This window comes from Oryctolagus cuniculus, chromosome 5 (genome assembly GCF_964237555.1).
Source record: "Oryctolagus cuniculus chromosome 5, mOryCun1.1, whole genome shotgun sequence".
NCBI classification, from domain to species: Eukaryota; Metazoa; Chordata; class Mammalia; order Lagomorpha; family Leporidae; genus Oryctolagus; species Oryctolagus cuniculus.
The window spans coordinates 115,352,920-115,372,478 of record NC_091436.1 but is presented as its reverse complement, the minus strand read 5'-3'; the positions used below and the strand labels follow the sequence as shown (position 1 = coordinate 115,372,478).

The window sequence follows — 19,559 nt, the reverse complement described above, 5'->3', positions numbered from 1 at the left end:
TAGATACTTATGAGTAGATTGACTTTTTTTTAGTTAATATATATATATATATTTTTTTTTTTGGACAGACAGAGTGGACAGTGAGAGAGAGAGAGAAAGGTCTTCCTTTGCCGTTGGTTCACCCTCCAATGGCCACCGCGGCTGGCGTGCTGCGGCCAGCGCACCGTGCTGATCCGATGGCAGGAGCCAGGTACTTCTCCTGGTCTCCCATGGGGTGCAGGGCACAAGTACTTGGGCCATCCTCCACTGCACTCCCTGGCCACAGCAGAGAGCTGGCCTGGAAGAGGGGCAACCGGGACAGAATCCGGCACCCTGACCGGGACTAGAACTCAGTGTGCCGGCGCTGCAAGGCGGAGGATTAGCCTAGTGAGCCGCGGCGCTGGCCTATAGTTAATATTTTTTAATCTTGGATCCTCAAGTTTCTTGGATCATATCAACTAACTTGGCTGTATATGTGGCTGGTGTCTGTGGTGGCAGACAGTGGAGTCTGGGGCATAGGATTTGCTAATTGTGATGTATTTATTTATTTTTTTAAAGATTTATTTATTTGAAAAGCAGAGTTACAGAGAGGTAGAGGCAGAGAAAGAGAGAGAGGTCTTCCAACCTCTGGTTTACTCCCGAAATGACCACAATTGCTGGAGCTGGGCTGATCCTCAGCCCAGAGCCTGGAGGTTCCATTGGGTCTTCAATGTGGGTGCAGGGACCCAAGGACATGGGCCATCCTCTGCAGCTTTCCCAGGCACATCAATAGAGAGCTGGATTGGAAGAGAAGTAGCCTGGACTTGAACCAGCACCCATATGGGTTGCCAGCACTGCAGTCTGCAGCTTTACCTGCTTGGCATTCTCAAATTTCCTTCCGTTACTGCAATCCTCTGCTTTCCTTACCATTGATGTCAAAAATTGTTGTGAGAAAGAATATATAAACACACACATCAAAGACTATATAACCAGACACACAAAGAGAATATATAAACAAAACTATTTTGAAATACCAGTCTGTGAAAGGAAGAAGGAAACTGGGGCAGTAGTAGGGTCAAGGAAGAATTTCTTTTTATTTTGAAGCTTAAGTTTATATATTATAGGGTTGATTTTAGAAGAGAGAAGGGTACTGCCGTGGATTGAACAGACTTGGCTCTTCAAACTTATGCAGATGTTGAAATCTCAAATTCTTGGGTTAACATTTAGTGGATTAATGTTAATGGTTGGTGGGTGAGGTGGAGGCTTGGTCCAATTATGGAATGTAAATGTGGTGCTTTGGTTAGTGATTGGATTGAATTAGGTTGCTAGAGTGGAGCCCCTTGAATAAATTATGAGAGCAGTATAAGGCAAGACCACATGCAGGTTAGAAGAAGAGTGTGTGCTCCCTGTTTTTCTGTTTCCTGACTCACCATGTGATCAATTCACTGCATACTCTCTGCCATTGCCAGTTTCCACCAGGTGCCAGACTAATGGGGCTGCCTGATACTGAACAGTGGACCTGTGAACTATAAGCCAAAATAGACATTTCTGTTTCCAAGAGGCTCTTCTTAAGAATTTTAGTTATAGTAATGAAAACTGACTAATACAGTTGCTTATTATACAGAAGGGAATACTAAAGGGAAGAACCTACAGCCTAATTCAAATAAGTATCTGTTACGCTGTGAGCATGCTATCTCCTCTTCCCTACGTTTATATGTTGAAATAACCATCATTGTGATGTACTTGGAGGTAGGGCCTTTGGGAGGTGATTAGGTTATGAAGATAAAGCCCCAATAAGTGGTAAAAGTACCCTTATAAATGAGGCCTGAGAGAGACATTTTGCCTCTTCCTCCATGTGAGTTTGTTTTAAGAAGGTGCCATCTATGAACCAGAATGTGGGCCCTTGCCAAACACCAAAAATGCCAGTTCCTTGATATTGGACTTTTCTAGACGCCAGAATCATTGAAAATAAATCTCTGTTGTCTGTAAGCCAACTATTCTACATTGTTTTGTTACAATAGCCCAAATGGGCTAAGACATTATCCTTTGCTAAGAAGCTAGAAATGTACTCCACTGTAACAGGACAGAAAATAAAGGACATGGAAGGCAGAGGGGCAAGAATGTTTGTAGTTTAATAATGGAAATATGAGGAATTTCCTAACTAACATCCTTTGTTATTTCATAAATGGCAACTTTCAATGAAACAGTTTTAAGAGTGGGAATGGGAGAGAGAGGAATTTGAAGAGTTGTAGCATGTGTGGGAGGGAAGGGAGTATCACTGTGTTCCTAAATCTGTATACATGAAATACATGAAAACTGTATAACATATGAAATTTATAAAGAAGACATATTACAATTAAAAAAACAATTGCATAACATTTTAATGGGACCCCATTTTTTTGCTAGTTCATTTATTTTAAGAAAGGCTTATTTATTTACTTGAAAGGCAGAGTTACAGAGAGGCAGAGGCAGAGAGAAAAAGAGAGGTCTTCCATCCACTGGTTCACTCCCTAGATGGCCGCAAAGCCCAGAGCTGCACAGATCCAAAGCCAGGAGACCAGAGCTTCTTTAGGGTCTCCCACATGGGTCCAGGGGCCCAAGGACTTTGTCCATCTTCTACTGCTTTCCCAGGCCATAGCAAAGAGCTGAGTCAGAAGTGGAGCAGCCAGAACTAGAACCAGCACCCATATAGGATGTCAGCTCTGCAGGCAGCGCTTTTATCCACTATGCCACAGTGCTGGCCCCAGTTACATAACATATTATAGTTTCTACTTTCCTGTAATAATTTTCAAGCTGGACTTTGATTTTCAAAAACATGCATAAGCTTGTTTAGTTTTCAGTCTGATTCTGAGACAACAAACTTATGGGCTGCCTGTGGCTCTTTTTGGATTCTACATTATTTCCTCTTACCTTGCCTTGCTTCCAAGTGCATCTGAATCTGATTTTTTTCTAGATATTTTATCTGAAAATTTATTTCTAGAAATTATTTGAGAACTCAGGTGCTGTTATCTTCTTATAAACAGTCTTTCGCTTGTTTCTGCCAGACACGGAGAGCGAAGTAGATTACCCTAATTTAAAGTAACATTTTGAGATTATTTTTTAAATGCTGAACCATCAAACCATTTTAGATGACTTGATACCAGGCTTAAGGCAATGCAAAATCTGAGTTATTCCTACTCTTGGGGCTTAATTTATTCTTCACATATCTTGGTCTCTGACTTTTATTTCTCTCTGTGTCTGAGAATGTCGAAGTTTAGATCAGCTTTTTAAGCAACCCATCATTATTTACAAACATCTCCAGGGCAAAAGAGGATGTCATAAACTAGATACACTCTTCATATTCCCATCCTCTCCTAATCTGTCTTAGTAATTATTAACTTTTGTTTTAGCTCATTGATGTCCTTGATAAAATATTCTTCATTTTTTGTCCAGTTTTTTATTCTCCCATATGGAAGGATTGCTTTGGTCCTTTCAAAAATATTTTTCAATTAATTTAAAGTCAGGGAGGGAATGGGAAGGAGGGAAGGAGGGAGGGAGGGAGAGAGAGAGAGAGAGAGAGAGATGCTGACTTCCATCTGCTTCTCTACTTCCCAAATGTCCCCAAGAGCCAAGGAAGGGCCAACCTGAAGGCAGAAGATGAACTCATCCATGTATCCAACATGGGTGGCAGAGACACAAGTACTTTAGCCACCACCTGCTGTTTCCCAGGGTGTGCCTTAGCAGGGAACTGGATCAGAAGAGGAGTAGGGACTTAAATGTAGGTACTTTAGATGCAGCATCCCCACTGTAGCATCAAACCCCTGCCCCTGCTTCAACTTCAAATTGCAGAGGTGTAAACCTACCTCAGGAACTTGTTAGGATTATCTTTATCTAGATATTCACCTAGATAACTCCCTCACCCCCTTCAACACTGCTCAAACGCCGGTTTCTCTGCTTTGATCATCCCATTTAAAATTGTGAGCCCCAAACACTCTTGACTTGCTTAACATCTTAGTAATCCAGAAAAAATACAAGGTATTTGGCAGAAGTAAGGAAATTTTCCTCTGGAAGAATTTCCTCTATTACCTACTCTATGTTTCACATTATTTGTACTCTTTTTCATTGCATTTATCACTTTGTAATTGGTATAATTTACTCATTTGCCATTTTATTGCCTATCTTCTCGCCTGATAGAAGTTAAGATCCTCACAGGCAGGATGTTTTTGTCCCTTTTGTTCACTGTAAGTTGCAAGGGTGAAGAACAGTGCTGCACACACAGTAGATGTATGATAAATATTTGTTGAATAGATGAGTGACACAGACAGCCATCTCATCTTCAAAAGTGAACACACAAGAGAAAAATGGGGGCCTTATCAGGCAGTATTGAGTTCACACTTGAAGTTAATAATCAATGTAAAATGAAATCAGTTTGGTTGAGACAGTTTCCCCAGCCATGTTTTCTTCCTTAAGATAAAAAAAAAATGGAGAAGAATGTATGGTAAGTCCCATGAAGGATTGAGTTTTTTGTTTTTGTTTTTGGCAATTGATTTTGTCACAAAAAGAGAGAGGTGCAATAGAAATGAAACTATTATAATGGCTGGAATATGCAAATTACACAAGCTAAGAGATAATAAAGCCAGAACAAAGCTGGGGAGGCTCAACGATTTGAAAGTCCTCATGAAGCTTCTGTCACATTGCTGGTACTAAACAGTTGAAGGTGTTTGGTAGGAGACTGAATTTTGAAACTGGGGCATTGACACTGCAATATCAGAAGTTTTCCATTTTATTGGCAAAGTTAAAATCCAGGAATAGTCTTGAGAATGAATAATTGAAATAGAGTCTTTGAGAATTCCTTTGGAATTAGGCACCTCAAAGAATTGAGATGATGAAAATTTCTGTGTGAATTTTTAAATAGACAAAAATTACTGGAAAATGTGATAAAGGAACTATTATATCTGTTAATTAATATCATCAATCAATAAGGAAAAGTGAACCAAATAACTAATAGATAACAGCAATGAAAGGAATAATAATAATATAATTTAATAAAACAATTTTTGAAGGAAAGGGGGGTAGTGTGTAGAAAAGAGGGATGAATGGTTAAAAATCTCAACAGAGAAACAGTGATTCATTTATTATTTGCTTGATGACTTCAGAATTATAATTATCATTATTTTTCACATAGAATCCTACAACTCTCCCAAGAGCAGCTGGTCGAGAAACAAAATATGTAAGTACATTTGTAATTATACATATTACCTATTTTATGAGTGCCTATGTCAATTATATAGTCATTTAAATGGAATTAGTTGATTTTTTTCTTTTTTTTAAGATTTATTGATTTATTTGAGAGGTGGAATTATAGAGAGAGGGAGAGACAGAGATGGAGGTCTTCTATCCACTGGGTCACTCCCTAAATGGCCACAAGGGGTGGAGCTAGGCTGATCCCAAGCCAGAAGCCAGAAGCCAGAAGCTTTTTCCAGGTCTCCCACTTGGGTTCAGGGACCCAAATACTTGGACTATCTTCCACTGCTTTCCCAGGGCATTAGCAGGGAGCTGGATTGAAAGTGGAGTCACCAGGACTTGAACTGGAACCCTTATTGGATTCTGGCTCCTCAGGTGTAGGCTTACCTACCACGCCACAGTGCCGACCCCTTAGGTGATTTTTTTAAGTGGAAAGGTGTAGGAGATACAGTTGGCCCATATATGGAAAATCAGGTTATATCAGGGACAAGGCATCAGGTAAGCTTATCAAGTAAGTTCCATCTTATGTGAGGTCTAGTTTGGTCAGTTTAGGAGAAATGTAGCACTTGCATTTGGTCTTTCTATAATCAAAATTTAAATAACATTTTCATCTTTGTAATGTTTTATGTACTTATTATAAAATAACCAGCTCATATATTTCCAGAATTCCATTTTCAATGGGATTACCAGTTTAGTTAGCTTCAATAAGTTTGTTGTTTTATTGCACTTAAACTGTTACATCCTAAATAGGTTAGTTACAAGAAAAAATACATTAATAATGGATTTGCTATTATGGACTCACAAAATTCAAGTGACTGTGGGGAGCTGGCTCAGAGCATCTTAGACACACTCACACTCACCTTCACCCATCCTCATTCTTCATTCACTTGGTAACTTCCTTTCCTTTATGTGGTCCACTCTGCTTCTGAGTAAACATATTCCAGTAGAGACAAGATTTCTCCTTCTCCTAAGAAAATATTTTCATTGTCAGTCTAAAACAGATCAGTGAACTATTGCTTTTAAAGTATTTTCCAATATGTAGCTTTTGTTATCATCATACAGAGTGAATAGCTTTCAAGTGTGTATTTTGTCCTATGTTATCACCAAAATTTGTACATTTGTGCTTTAATTGGAGTCCACCTAAGGCAGATGATAAAATGGTGAAATGGCTAAATATAATCACCCTTAGGAAATTATTTTTAGAAGATATGGGTAGGAATACCCCTTACAGCATTTCCTATAAGCTTTCACTGTTCTTTTTCATTATTATTTGAAGTCATTTGGTAGGAATTTAGTAGGCCAGGCCTAAGTTTAAAAGGTAGTACTTCTTTTAGACAACTATTAGATCCTAAGAAAATTACTTATTTCACCATTCTGTTCTTTGTTTTTTTATCTAGAAAATGTAAACATTAAAACCTTTTTTCTTGTTTGATGTAGGATTTATATTAGTTTTAGTAAGAAAAATCCTCATTATCATCCTGATGCACAGAAAATGCTCAATAAATACAAATTCTTCCCTTTGTTTCTCCATTTCCCTTAACTTTTGCCTTTATTCACACCTCTGTACTTCTTTTCCTCCCATTTATTTCTGGGAGACTAGAAGCTCTGTGATTTGAGTTATTTGATTTTTGAGTGGGTAAAAAAAGACATTGCTGTAATGATGGTTCTATACTTTTTGTGAGTAATGCATTCTATAAGAGTCAGATTTTTTTTTTCTCTCTCACCTTCTTTTCTCATCTACTAAAGTATGTCTCATTAGACTAGATCTCAATAAGGATCAGAGGGCTAATGCTTCTCTCCACCCTTCCTTGATGTCCTTAATTTGATACCAGTTGGAAAAATTCTAGAACATCTACTTTAATTTCCATACTAAGAGATTATTTCAAACTATTTTTAAGTTCAATTATCAGACTGAAAATAGGTTAACTTTCATGTTCCAACATTTGTGAGTGTATTTGAGTCATTCAAAGTTAACACTGAATCATTGAACGGTGCCAGTACACACTAGAACAAATATAAACCCTGATTCTAATAAAATTCTTGATCTTAATTAAAGTTCGATTCTTGAGTGAGAAGTTTTCTTTTTTCCTGTCTCTTTCAGCATGACATTTGAGTAGTTATTTGTGGCACCTCAAATGTTTCCATGACTTTTGGAGACCATAGCAATCATTTTATTACAGAATGTAAAAACCAGTTCTCTGGTGCCAACTCATGGATAAGTCATGATTGTAAATATTCACCTGAAATGATTGCATTTACTAAATTATGTCTAATATATATATATATGTGTGTGTGTGTGTATCTATGTATATATATTAGAGGACATAAATAATGAAATCTTAGAGCAGAAATCAAGTTAGCTATAAGAGTTGTTCTTACGTGAATCATTTGTCTTAAACACAGCACGTTCTGATTTTTACAAAAGAATGTTATTGTAGTATGTTCATCTAAAAATTATTGTGAAGACCTATGCCACTGGTAGAAGCTGAGGAGAGCTTGTGTTCTTTAACTATTTTATCAATCAGTATTTATACTCTTAAGTCTACATTATATTTATGCCCTGTAAACTTCAGCATAAAGTTTGTAGAATTTCATATTTAATCAAATTAACACCTAAATTTTAATGTTCAACTATTTCCAATGTTTTAAATCACTTGCTTACATGCAAATTGATAATATATTTAAGAATATGAGTGATTATTTCTCATGTTACTCATTATAAAGCAGTTTCTTTCCTTTTAAGTAAACATATGACTTTTCTTTTAAAATGTCTAATTTATTATCACTGTGGGTTTAGATGGGAATTTTTTTCCTTTGAATTATATTTTCTTTGTAAACATGTATTGTTTTCATTAACTGCTACTAGTATAAATTCATTTCATTCATATTTTTCAAAATCAAAGTATGCTTTCTTAATAAAGAACAACTTCAGAAAATAGGACCAGTATTTGAGACTATTACCAATTTATCAAAACTCTTAGTTGAAATCATTCTATTGATAACAACTTATTTCATAAACTCTCTGTATTTCATGGATTATTTGTAAGTGCGAGGGAAATAAATGAGACAGCTTTATTGAGTATTTGATTGTACACAGGTAAGATCTCATTTTAATGATCTTGAGGGACAGAAAAATGTCCTTACAATGGAAGTATGCTGCTTCGAAAATATCACAATATATTGAAAAATGTGTCAAACTTCATTAAGAATATTTCCCACCATGTAAATAGATATTCAAATAAATTTAATTGTCTCCAGGTTAGCCAGTTTACAGTCTCCATCTGTTCATATGCTGGAGTGTTTCAGGGGTGATGTGCATGAATGCAGTCATGGATCTTAGGGGAACAGGTGACCAACATTCATCTCCAGGTCAAAATCTACTTCCATGGCATGAGACTACGCATCTGATGAGGTACAAACAGAAATGTGAACAATTTCAGCAAGAAACTATACTCCACTTTCATTCTCACTTTATTGTCATTGTTCAGAGTGTTTTTTAAATACATGGGTTTGCAAAAGTGTTAGGGGAGGGATTTGAAGACCACTTTGTGGTTCTGCTAAGTGTGAGGAAAGAGGAGAGATTGAATAAGACACCCCATTTGCCTAATATTCTTTTTATTGACATTTTAGACTTCATCAAATGTACAGGAACCATATTTCAGACAAACTCCCTTCAGATCTAATCTGTTACTTCTTTTTATGCCCATATAAACTATGGCTGTCACTGGTCACCTATGTCCATTTGTTCTGTGATTTACATCCATGACAAGTTGGAGTCATCATTCCTTATTTTTTAAAAAAGATTTATTTATTCATTTGAAAGATAGAGTTACACACACACACATACACACACACACACACACACAGAGAGTGAGAGAGAGGGAGAGATCTTTCATCTGCTGGTTTACTTCCCAAATAGCTGCTGCAATGGCCTGAGTTGGGCTAGGCTGAAGCAAGGAGTCTGGGATTCATCTGGGTCTCCCATGTGGGTGGCTGGGACCAAAGCAATTGGGTCATCATTTGCTACTGTCTCAGGCACATAATCAAGGAGCTGGATTGGAAAGCAAGGCAGTGGGGATTTGAACTGATGCTCATATCAGATGCTAGTATTTGAGGTAGAGGCTTAACCCACTGTGCTGCAACACTGGCCCAAATCATGCTCTATCTTAAATTAGAGTTAAACTTTTAAAATGCTTAAAAACCTACTTTTGTATTTAGTTATTTTGGGGAATACACTACAAGCAGAAATTGAATATAGTCAGATATTCATACAAGGTAATATCTACAGGTAACGAAAATAAATACTGTGAAGCAAGGAAGATGCAGTACATCAAAATATAGTTCTATGGCCTGTATGCCTAACATTTTTCACCAAGGTATTCATTCTTGTGAGTAATGCCTTATATATAAACAACAGGAAGATTCATGAGTTATAGGGCATACAGTGTTGTAACATTTTATAATCTTATGTGCTCTCAATACCAACCTCAGTAGTCAGTGATTGTCAGGTGCCCAATTAATATTTTGAATGCTGTCTTTGCACATCCTTGCACATTAGTCTTGCCTAGGAGAAATAATATAATTCAATTAGAACATTATCTCTAGTTAGAGTCTGAGTTTTGAGAAAAGAAAACTCAGGACAGTTACAGTCAACAGGGAAAGGGAGAAGAGGAATATCTTACTGATTTCGAACCTAATGTTGTAGTCAAATGGGTGGCACATGATTGCTGAAAGGGAAAAAAACATGCAAAAAGTAGAATAGCAGAGGGCAGAAGAAAAAAGCAACTGTTTAACACTTTTTGTCTAACCCAACTCAGTTTTGCCCCAATCCCTCCATAAAGTGCCTGGTGGAGTGATGCCAGCCAAAGGGACACACATGTGTCAAGAATGGGGACAAGCTGTTCTAGTCAATGAGTGATGGAGGGAGTTGGTTGCACTTTCTGTGCCTCTAGTACCAGGTATATGGAAGATGGAAATAGTTTTTCCAAAGCTGCCTTGGCTCAAGTGGAGGACTTGTGTGATCACTTGTTTTTCTGTAGACTTTTAATCTCTAATTCTTCCCTTGGTCTTTACCTTTAAAAAAAAAATTGATTCATTTATTTGAAATCACAGTCACAGAGAGGCAGAGGAAGAGAGAGAGAGAGAGAGAGAGAGAGGTCTTCCATCTGCTGGTTCACTCCCCAGATGGCCACAACAGCTGGAGCTGCACCAATCTGAAGCCAGGAGCTGGAAGCTTTCTCCGGGACTCCCAAATGGGTGCAGGGCACCAGGAACTGAAGCCATTTTCCACTGCTTTCCCAGGCCATAGCAGAGAGCTGGATGGGAAGTGGAGCAGCTGGGACTCGAACCTATGCCCACATAGGATGCCAGCACTGTAGGCTGCAGCTTCACCCACTTCACCCAGAGTGCTGGCCCCTTGTGGATATCTAACTTTCTAAATACCATTTATTGAAAAAAGTATCTTTTTCCCAGTGCATGTCCTTACTAGCTAACCTACTCTAATTTAAACAATATTAAAGCCAAATAATTTCTATTTCCAAATCATGAAAAAAACTTTTCATTGTTTTTTCTTTTCAGGTAAAAATCTTTCATGAAAATATGCAATTTATTTTCAAATGTAAAAATAAACACTGACAATATGTTTAAATGAAATATGAAATATTATATAATTCTGATGATTTTTTATTTGATGTGATAACGTATATGTCAAAAGAATGAGAAGAAAAGAAACAAAAAACTTCATGTTCAATATTATTTGAACTGAAATAAAATACACAAGAAAAATAACAGGCTAACGCCGCTGCTCACTTGGCTAATCCTCTGCCTGCGGCTCCAGCACCCCAGGTTCTAGTCCCGGTCGGGGCGCCAGATTCTGTCCCGGTTGCTCCTCTTCCAGTCCAGCTCTCTGCTGTGGCCCGGGAAGGCAGTGAAGGATGGCCCAAGTGCTTGGGCCCTGCACCCGCATAGGAGACCAGGAGGAAGCACCTGGTTCCTGGCTTTGGATCAGTGCAGCACACCGGCTGTAGCAGCCATTTGGGGGATGAACCAATGGAAGGAAGACCTTTCTCTCTGTCTCTCTCTCTCACTGTCTAACTCTGCCTGTTAAAATTAAAAAAGAAAAATAGCGTAAGATAATGTACTAAGCATGTTAAAATCATACTTTTGGTGGCATTTGATATTTTCCCCTTACTTTATACTTTCAAAATCCTATAGTAGACAATAATGAATTTAATAGTAAAAGAGCTTCAAGATAGTTAATAATATAAATATGATATTTTATTAAATTATGAATTTAAATAAGCACCATGGTTATATTTTGCAGGCAAATCTCTCTTCACCATCTTCTACAGTATCTGATAATCAACTGGTAAGTATTTTCTTATTAGGTCCTAGACCCATTTCTGAATTTCTTTTTTTACATTTAATTTTGCTCCGTAACATTGACACCTTTGATTTCTTTTTGGTAAAGACAAGATAAGTAATCTCACATATTTATTTATTTATTTATTTACTTTTCCCAAAGAAGCCTTTTATTTAAGGAGTACAAATTTCATAAGTACAGCTTTAGCAATATAGTGAAGCTTCCCACCATACTCACCCTCCCATCCCAACTCCTACTCCCCACTCCCATTCCCAGTCCCATTCTCATTAAGATTTATTTTCAATTAATTTTATACAAATAATACCAACTCTATATGAAGTAAATATTTCAACAATTTGCACACACATACCTAAAAAACTGAGGATAAGTTTTATAGTTAATTCTCATAATATAACTCATTGAGGATAGAAGTCCTGCATGGGAAGTTAGTGCATAGTGACTCCTATTTTTAAAATAATAATTATCATTCTTATGTATGATGTCAGTGATCACCTGAGGCTCTTGACATGAGTTGCTAAAGCTATGTAAGCCTTTTGAGTCCACAGACTTCATCAGTATTTAGACAAGGTCATAAGCAAAGTAGAAGTTCTCTCCTCCCTTCAGAAAATAGTACATCCTTTGATGGCTGTTTTTTTCTATTCGGGTCGCACTTACAGACATCCTTGATATAGGACATTTTTTGCCACAGTGTCTGGGCTTTCCATGACTGAAATGTTCTCATGGGCTTTTCAGCCAGAACAGAATGCCTTAAGGGCTGATTCTGAGGTAGGAGTGCTATTTAAAACAATTGCCATTCTATGAGTCTGCTGTGTGGACCGCTTCCCATATTGGAACATTCTCTCCTTTTTAATAATAATAATTCTCTCCTTTTTAATAACTATAATTATTACCAGACACTTGATCTTATTATATGATTGCTTTAACACTTCATCCAATATATATGATCATTTTAACACTTAGTATGATCCCTTTCACACTTAAGATGGCATTTTTACCAACCAGCTTAATGGGATTTGGGGGTTCTATGGCAAGGTTTTAAACTGTACCCTTACAGGTAAGTCTCTAAGAATATATGCAGAACTATACAGCTTTACAGTTATAAACTTCCTCCTCCCTCTTTTATTCTCACTCTTATTTTTTTACTGAGATCTGTTTTTAATTGATTTTATACACATATGATTAATTCCATGTTAAATAAAGAGTTCAACAAATAGTATGAAGAAGAAAAAAAACAGTTCCTTGACAGTCAAGAGAAGGGATGCTCAAGTCATTGCTTCTCAACGTGTAAATTTCATTGCTACAGACTTCCTTTTAGATGCTCTGTATTTATCACAGATAAGGGAGAACATATGGTATTTGTACCTTTGGGACCGGCTTATTTCAGTAAGTATGATGTTTTACAGATTTATCCATTTTGTTGCAAATGACCGGATTTCCTTTTTTTCTACTGCTGTTTAGTATTCCTTAGAGTACATATCCCATAATTTCTTTATCTGGTCTTCAGTTGATGGGCATTTAGGATGAGTACAAGTCTTAGCTATTGTGAATTGAGCTACAATAAACATAGGGGTGCAACAACTCTTTCATTTGCTGATTTCATTTCCCTTGTGTAAATTCCCAGGAGTGAGATGGCTGGGTTATATGGTAAGACTATATTCAGATTTCTGAGCTATCTACATAATGTCTTCCATAATGGCTTTACCGTTTACATTCCAACAAACAGTGGATTAGGGTATCTTTTTCCCCACATCCTCCTCAGCATTTGTTGTTTGTTGATTTCTGTATGAAAGCCATTCTAACTGGGGTGACATGAAAACTCATTGTGGTTTTAATTTGCATTTCACTGACACCTAGTGATCCTGAACATTTTTTCATGTGTCTGTTGACCAATTGGATTTCCTCTTTTGAAAAATCTCTGTTTAAATCCTTTCCCCATATCTTAACTGGGTTGTTTGTCTTGTTGTGGATTTTCTTGATATCTTTCTACATTCTGTTTATTAATCCTTTATCAGTTGCAGAGTTTGCAAATAATTTCTTCCATTCTGTGAGTTGCCTGTTTACTTTCCCATGTGTTTCTTTTGCAGTACAGAAGCTTTTCAATTTGGTGTAATACCATTTGTTAATTTTGGCATCAAATGCAAGTGCCTCTGGTGTCTTTTCCAGGAATTCTTTGCTGTACTAGTACCTTGCAGGGTTTACCCAATGCTTTCTAATTATTTGGTGGTTTCAGGTCATAGATATTGGTCATTAATACATTTTGAATGGATTTTTCTGTAAGGTGTAAGGTAGGGGTCCTGCTTCATACTTCTCTATGTGGAAATACAGTCTTCCCAACACCATTTGTCATAGGCAATACTTGTTGCAGGGATTGGTTTTAGCTTCTTGGTAAGATGTAAGTTGGTTGTAGATGCTTGGATTGATTTATGGCATTTCTAATGTGTTCCATTGGTTTATCCATCTGTTTTTGTACCCGTACTAGGCTGTTTTGATTATAACTGCCTTATAGTATGTCTTGAAATCCAGGATTGTGATGCCTCTGGCTTTGTTTTTGTTGTATAACAATGCTTGAGCTATTTGAGGTGTCCTGTGTTTAATCTGAATTTCAGCATCATTTTTTTCCAGAACTGAGAAAAATATCTTTGGTATTTTGATTGAAGTTGCATTGAATCTGTACATTGCTTTTGAAAGAATGAAATTTTGATGATATTGATTCTTCTAACCCATGAACATGGAAGATTTTTCCATTTTTGTTATCTTCTACTATTTCTTTCTTTAATGTTTTGGATTCTCATTGTATAGTTCATTGACACCCTTGGTTAAATTTATCACAAGATATTGGATTTTTTGTAGCTATTGATCTTAGAAGTCCTTTCTCAGCCAGGACATTCTCTTTTTTTATTTTTTTATTTTTTATTTTTATTTTTTGACAGGCAGAGTGGACAGTGAGAGAGAGAGACAGAGAAAGGTCTTCCTTTGCCGTTGGTTCACCCTCCAATGGCTGCCGCAGCTGGCGCGCCGCGGCCAGCGCGCTGCGGCCGGCGCACCGCGCTGATCCGATGGCAGGAGCCAGGTGCTTCTCCTGGTCTCCCATGGGGTGCAGGGTCCAAGGACTTGGGCCATCCTCCACTGCACTCCCTGGCCACAGCAGAGAGCTGGCCTGGAAGAGGGGAAACTGGACCAGAATCTGGCGCCCCGACCGGGACTAGAACCCGGTGTGCCGGCGCTGCAAGGCGGAGGATTAGCCTAGTGAGCTGTGGCGCCGGCCAGGACATTTTCTATGTATACAAAGGCTGTTGATTTTTGTGTGTTGATTTTATATCTTGCAAATTTACCAAACTCTTCTATGAGTTCCAATAGTCTCTTGGTAGAGTCTTTTAGATTCCCTATATATTGTAAAATATCACCTGCAAATAGGAAGAGTTTAACTTCCTCTCTCCCAATTGGTATCCCTTTTATTTCTTTTTCTTGTCTTCTGGCTCTGGCTTAAAATCCAGGTCTATATTGAATTACAATGGTCAGAGTGGACATCTTTTTCTGGTTCCAGATCTTAGTGGGAATGCTTCTAACTTCTTCCCATTCAATAGGGTGCTGGCCATGGGTTTCTCATAAATTGCCTTGATTGTGTTGAGAAATGTTCCTTCTATAACCAATTTACTTAGAGTTTTTATCATGATAGAGTGTTGTATTTTGTCAAATGCTTTCTCTGCATTTTTTGAGACAGTCATATGTTTTTGTTCTTCAGTTTATTAATGTGATGCACCACATTGATTGATTTGAAATGTTGAACAATTCTTGCATATCAAGTATAAATCATACTTGGTCCAGTGGATGATTTTTTTTATTTGTTGTTGGATTTGGTTGGCAAGAATTTTGTTGAGGATTTGTGTGTCTATATTCATCATAGAAATTGGTCTATAGTTCTATTTCTCTGTCACATCTTTAGGAATTAGGGTGATGCTGGCTTCAAAGAAAGAACTTGGGAAGATTCCCTCCCTTTCAATTTTTTTGAATAACTTGAGAATAATTGGAGTTATTTGTTCTTTAAATGTCTGGTAGTATTCATCGGTGAAGCCTTCCAGTCCTGGGTTGATTTTGTTGGAAGAATCTTTATTATTGACTTAATTTCCGTCTTAGTAATGGGTGTGTTTTTGTTTTTTATGTCTTCATGGCTCAATTTAGGTAGGTTATATGTATTCAGTGATATATCCATTTATTTTAGTTTTCCAGATTTGTTTTATTTTCATTTCTCTTTTGATTTCTTCTATGACCCACTGTTTATTCAGGAGCATGATGTTCAGTCTCCATGTGTTTGCATATTTTCTAGAGATTCTTCAGTTGCTGATTTTCAGCTTCATTTCATTGTGGTCTGAGAAGATGCATGGTATGATTTTGATTTTTTTTGAATTTGCTACAATTTGCTTTATGGCCTAGCATGTGGTCAGTCCTAGAGAACATTTTGTGTACTGCTAAGAAGGTGTATTCTGCAGCTGTAAGATGAAAAGTTCTATAGATATTTGTTAGGTCCATTTGGTCTATAGTGTCAATTAACTCTGTTGTTTTCTTTATGATTTTCTGTCTAGTTGATCTGTCCATTGCTGAAAGTGGGGTATTAAAATCCCCCATCATTATTATATTTGAGTTTATGTCTCCTTTAGACTCCTTCACATTTCTTTTAAATAGCCTGGTGCCCTGTAATTAGGTACATTTACATTTATAATAGTTACATATTCCTGTTGAATTGACCCCTTAATTATTACATAGTTCCCTTCTTGTCTCTTTTAGCAGTGTTTTTGTTAAAGTCTATTTTGTCTGATATTAGGATGGCTACTCCAGTTCTTTTGTGTTTTCTGTTAGCATGGAATATTTTTTTCGATCCTTTCACTTTAAGTCTGAATGCATGTTTGTTGGTGAAATGTGTTTCTTGGAGGCAGCAAATAGATGGGTTTTGGCTTTTAAACCATTCAGCCAGTCTGTCTTTTTTAACTGGAGAGTTGAGAACATTTACGTTCAATTTGACTATTGATAAGTAACGACTTTGCTCTGCCATTTTTCCATAAATATTCCTATTTTTTACATTGAATTTCCTTTGTACTTGTTCTGGGATATTTTCTTCTTTACCTTCCTTTGTTGTGGTAACCATGTTTCTGTATTTCTGTGTGCAGCACATCCTTAATCATCTTCTGCAAGGCTGGATGGGTGGTGACAATTATTTCAATTTCTGTTTGTCATGGAAAGTCTTTATTTCACCTTTGTTCACAAATGAGAGTTTGCACAATATAGTATTTTGGATTGACTATTCTTTTATCTTAAGACATGGAATATATTTCACTATTTTCTACTAGTCTGTAGGGTTTCTGAAGAGAAGTCTGCTGTTAGTCTAATTGGAGATCCTCTGAAAGTAATCTGGCATTTCTGTCATGCAGTTTAGAATATTTTCTTTATGTTTTACTGTGGAAAGTTTGATTACAATGTGTCATGGTGAAGATCTTTTCTAGTCATGTCTATTAGGATATCTATGTGCTTCCTGTATTTGGCTATTCCTTTTTTCTCAAAATTAGAGAAATTTTCTGTTATTATTTCACTATAAATGCCTTCTAATCCTTTTTCTCTTTCCATACCTTCAGGAACTCCTAGAACCTGTATGTTCCATCATTTGGTAGTATTCTGTAGATTACCAATAATGTTTTTCAGTTTTCTAATTTCCTCTTGTGTTTGGTGACTGTGTGATTTCCTATGTTTTGTCTTCTAAGTCAGATATTCTTTCTTCTGTTTCACTGCCTCTGTTGTTATGGCTTTCCACTGCATCTTTTATTTGTTCTATTGAATTCTTTGTTTTCAAGATTTCATTTTGAGATCTCAATTTCATGGGAGAAATTTTCTTTCATGTCATGTACATATTTAATTATTTCATGAATTTGCTTATGATTACTTCTAAGTAATCCGATGATCAATTTTTAATGTTCCAATTCTGACATTTCTTCAATCTCATCATCTTCACAATACATTACTGAAGTGTGTTCTTTTGGGGACTTCATATTGTCTTCCTTATTCTTATTTTTTGAATTGGTACTTTTGTTATTTGGTATTTGTGGAGGTATTTGTTTGTTTCTTCTTTGGTTTTTTTTTTTTTTTTTTTTTTTTCACTGCAACAGCTTTTATCCTTGTACTATGCCTCTATAGATTAGTGGATTGTCTGTTTTCAGTGAACATCTAGAGGTTTAGGTGGGTGTGGCCACGGAGCTCTGTTAAGTGCTCCAGGGTGAATGTGAGACACCTGAGGTGACACATCCAAGTTTGCCATGGTGAATCTTTTCTCTCTCCCTCTCTCTCTTTTTTTTTTTTAATCAAAGGGAGGTTTGTTCTTGTCTGTTGGTGTAGACTCAGCTGCAATCCTCTCCTCAAAGGAGACAAGTGCCTAGCTGTTATGCATCCACTCTGCCATAAGGACCACACAAAAGATCTTTGCACTCTTCTGTGTAAGCTGAGATTCCTCAACAATGTCCCTCACCAGATAACCAGTGAACCCTGAGCATGTAGAGCCTCCCACAGTGACTGCCCAAAGTCCCTGTTACACCTTGAGTCCTCCCATGAAGACTCGGTGTTTTCACAGTTGTGGCACAGAAGCCTCACACAGTCACAAGCACACAGCCCCTTGTCTGTTCTCCCCATCAGACTCAGGAGTCTCTGCTCAGCTGGTTTCTGGGCATGGACATGAGGTGGTGCATCTGCTACCTAGGTCCAAAATGGCACTTGCTCTCTAGCACTTTGTTACAGTATGCAGTTTCAAGGTGATCAGGGAGAGAGAAACATGTGCCCCTTTGTTTTTTTCTCCTCTAGTTTGGCAAGTACACTATCCCCCATGGGGCTTCAAGATGGATTTCCTCTAGGCTCTTCCTATAGCTTTTTTTGCCAGTGGCTTGGGCTGCTGCAGTCCAGTCTCACCTGTCTCCAATGCTTCTGCAGAGGCCCTTGGCTGCCGGGATCCTCAGTTGTATGTGTCCATGCCCTCCATATAGGTCCACTGTGTCCCTCCAATTTGTGTAGAGTTTCTTGTGCTGTTTTCTCCCTAACACTTCCCTGAATCTGCACTCTTTCTACTTTGTTGAAAGTATCTTTTCCTAGACTAGAGCAGCAAGCTCCCTCTCTACTCTGCCATCTTAATCAAATCTTACTAATATATTTAAAAGAGCAACAGTAGTCTAGTCAGTTGTACCAATATCATTTATTGAAGTATGGTTCTCAATCATGACTAGAAATCAAAATCGGCCAGCGCCGCGGCTCACTAGGCTAATCCTCCACCTTGTGGCGCCGGCACACCAGGTTCTAGTCCCAGTCAGGGCGCTAGATTCTGTTCTGGTTGCCCCTCTTCCAGGCCAGTTCTCTGCTGTGGCCAGGGAGTGCAGTGGAGGATGGCCCAAGTCCTTGGACCCTGCACCCCATGGGAGACCAGGATAAGTACCTGGCTCCTGCTATTGGATCAGTGTCGCTCCCCCTCTTCGTGGAGGAACGACACAGGACCCTGCACTGTTCTTTCGTCTGCTCGGCCCTCCCCGGGTTTGCTGCTGGTTCTTCCCGGGTTGGCTACTATCCCTTCCACCTCCGTGGAAGGGCAGTTCCCCCTGGCCACATTCCCCACTTCCGCAGGGGAGCGGCACACCGCCGGCCGGCTCTCTGGGGGCTGCACAGGTGTTCCTCTTAGATGTTCCCCTTAGATGTTCCTGGTGCATGCCGTCTCTCTCCTCCTTTATAGTCCTCCTCCGCCAATCCCAACTCGGCTGCCCACACGCCGAGTACGCTGCTCTCCTCCAATCAGGAGCAAGTCCTACAGTTTATTAGTTGAACTGGAGGCAGCTGTGCGGAAGCTGTTTACTTCTCTCCCAGCGCCATATTGTGGGAGAGCAGATGCATAGAATAAGTCTTAATTCCAGTAACTCAGTCCAGTCCGGATTGCTCCCCACAGATCAGCACAGTGCGCTGGCTGCAGCGCGCCGGCCGC

General features: G+C 38.1%; 1 protein-coding gene and 1 long non-coding RNA gene across 51 annotated transcripts in view; one reads left to right on the top strand and one right to left on the bottom strand.

The window, feature by feature from the left end:
- Positions 1 to 19,559, top strand: part of MLIP (muscular LMNA interacting protein) — a 313,811-nt gene that overhangs the window by 220,101 nt on the left and 74,151 nt on the right. For all 50 annotated transcript variants that reach the window (XM_070073957.1, XM_070073984.1, XM_070073973.1 and 47 more), the window contains 2 exons: positions 5,123 to 5,167; positions 11,504 to 11,548. In XM_070073957.1, the coding sequence (XP_069930058.1) occupies positions 5,123 to 5,167; positions 11,504 to 11,548 (90 nt within the window). The remainder of the gene's footprint in view (positions 1 to 5,122; positions 5,168 to 11,503; positions 11,549 to 19,559) is intronic.
- LOC127493187 (uncharacterized) overlaps positions 1 to 19,559 on the bottom strand; it is a 78,422-nt gene that overhangs the window by 14,150 nt on the left and 44,713 nt on the right. The window contains exons 2-3 of the long non-coding RNA XR_007923263.2: positions 9,668 to 9,745; positions 6,042 to 6,148 (exon numbers count right to left, since the gene is read on the bottom strand). This is a non-coding gene — a long non-coding RNA (uncharacterized lncRNA). The remainder of the gene's footprint in view (positions 1 to 6,041; positions 6,149 to 9,667; positions 9,746 to 19,559) is intronic.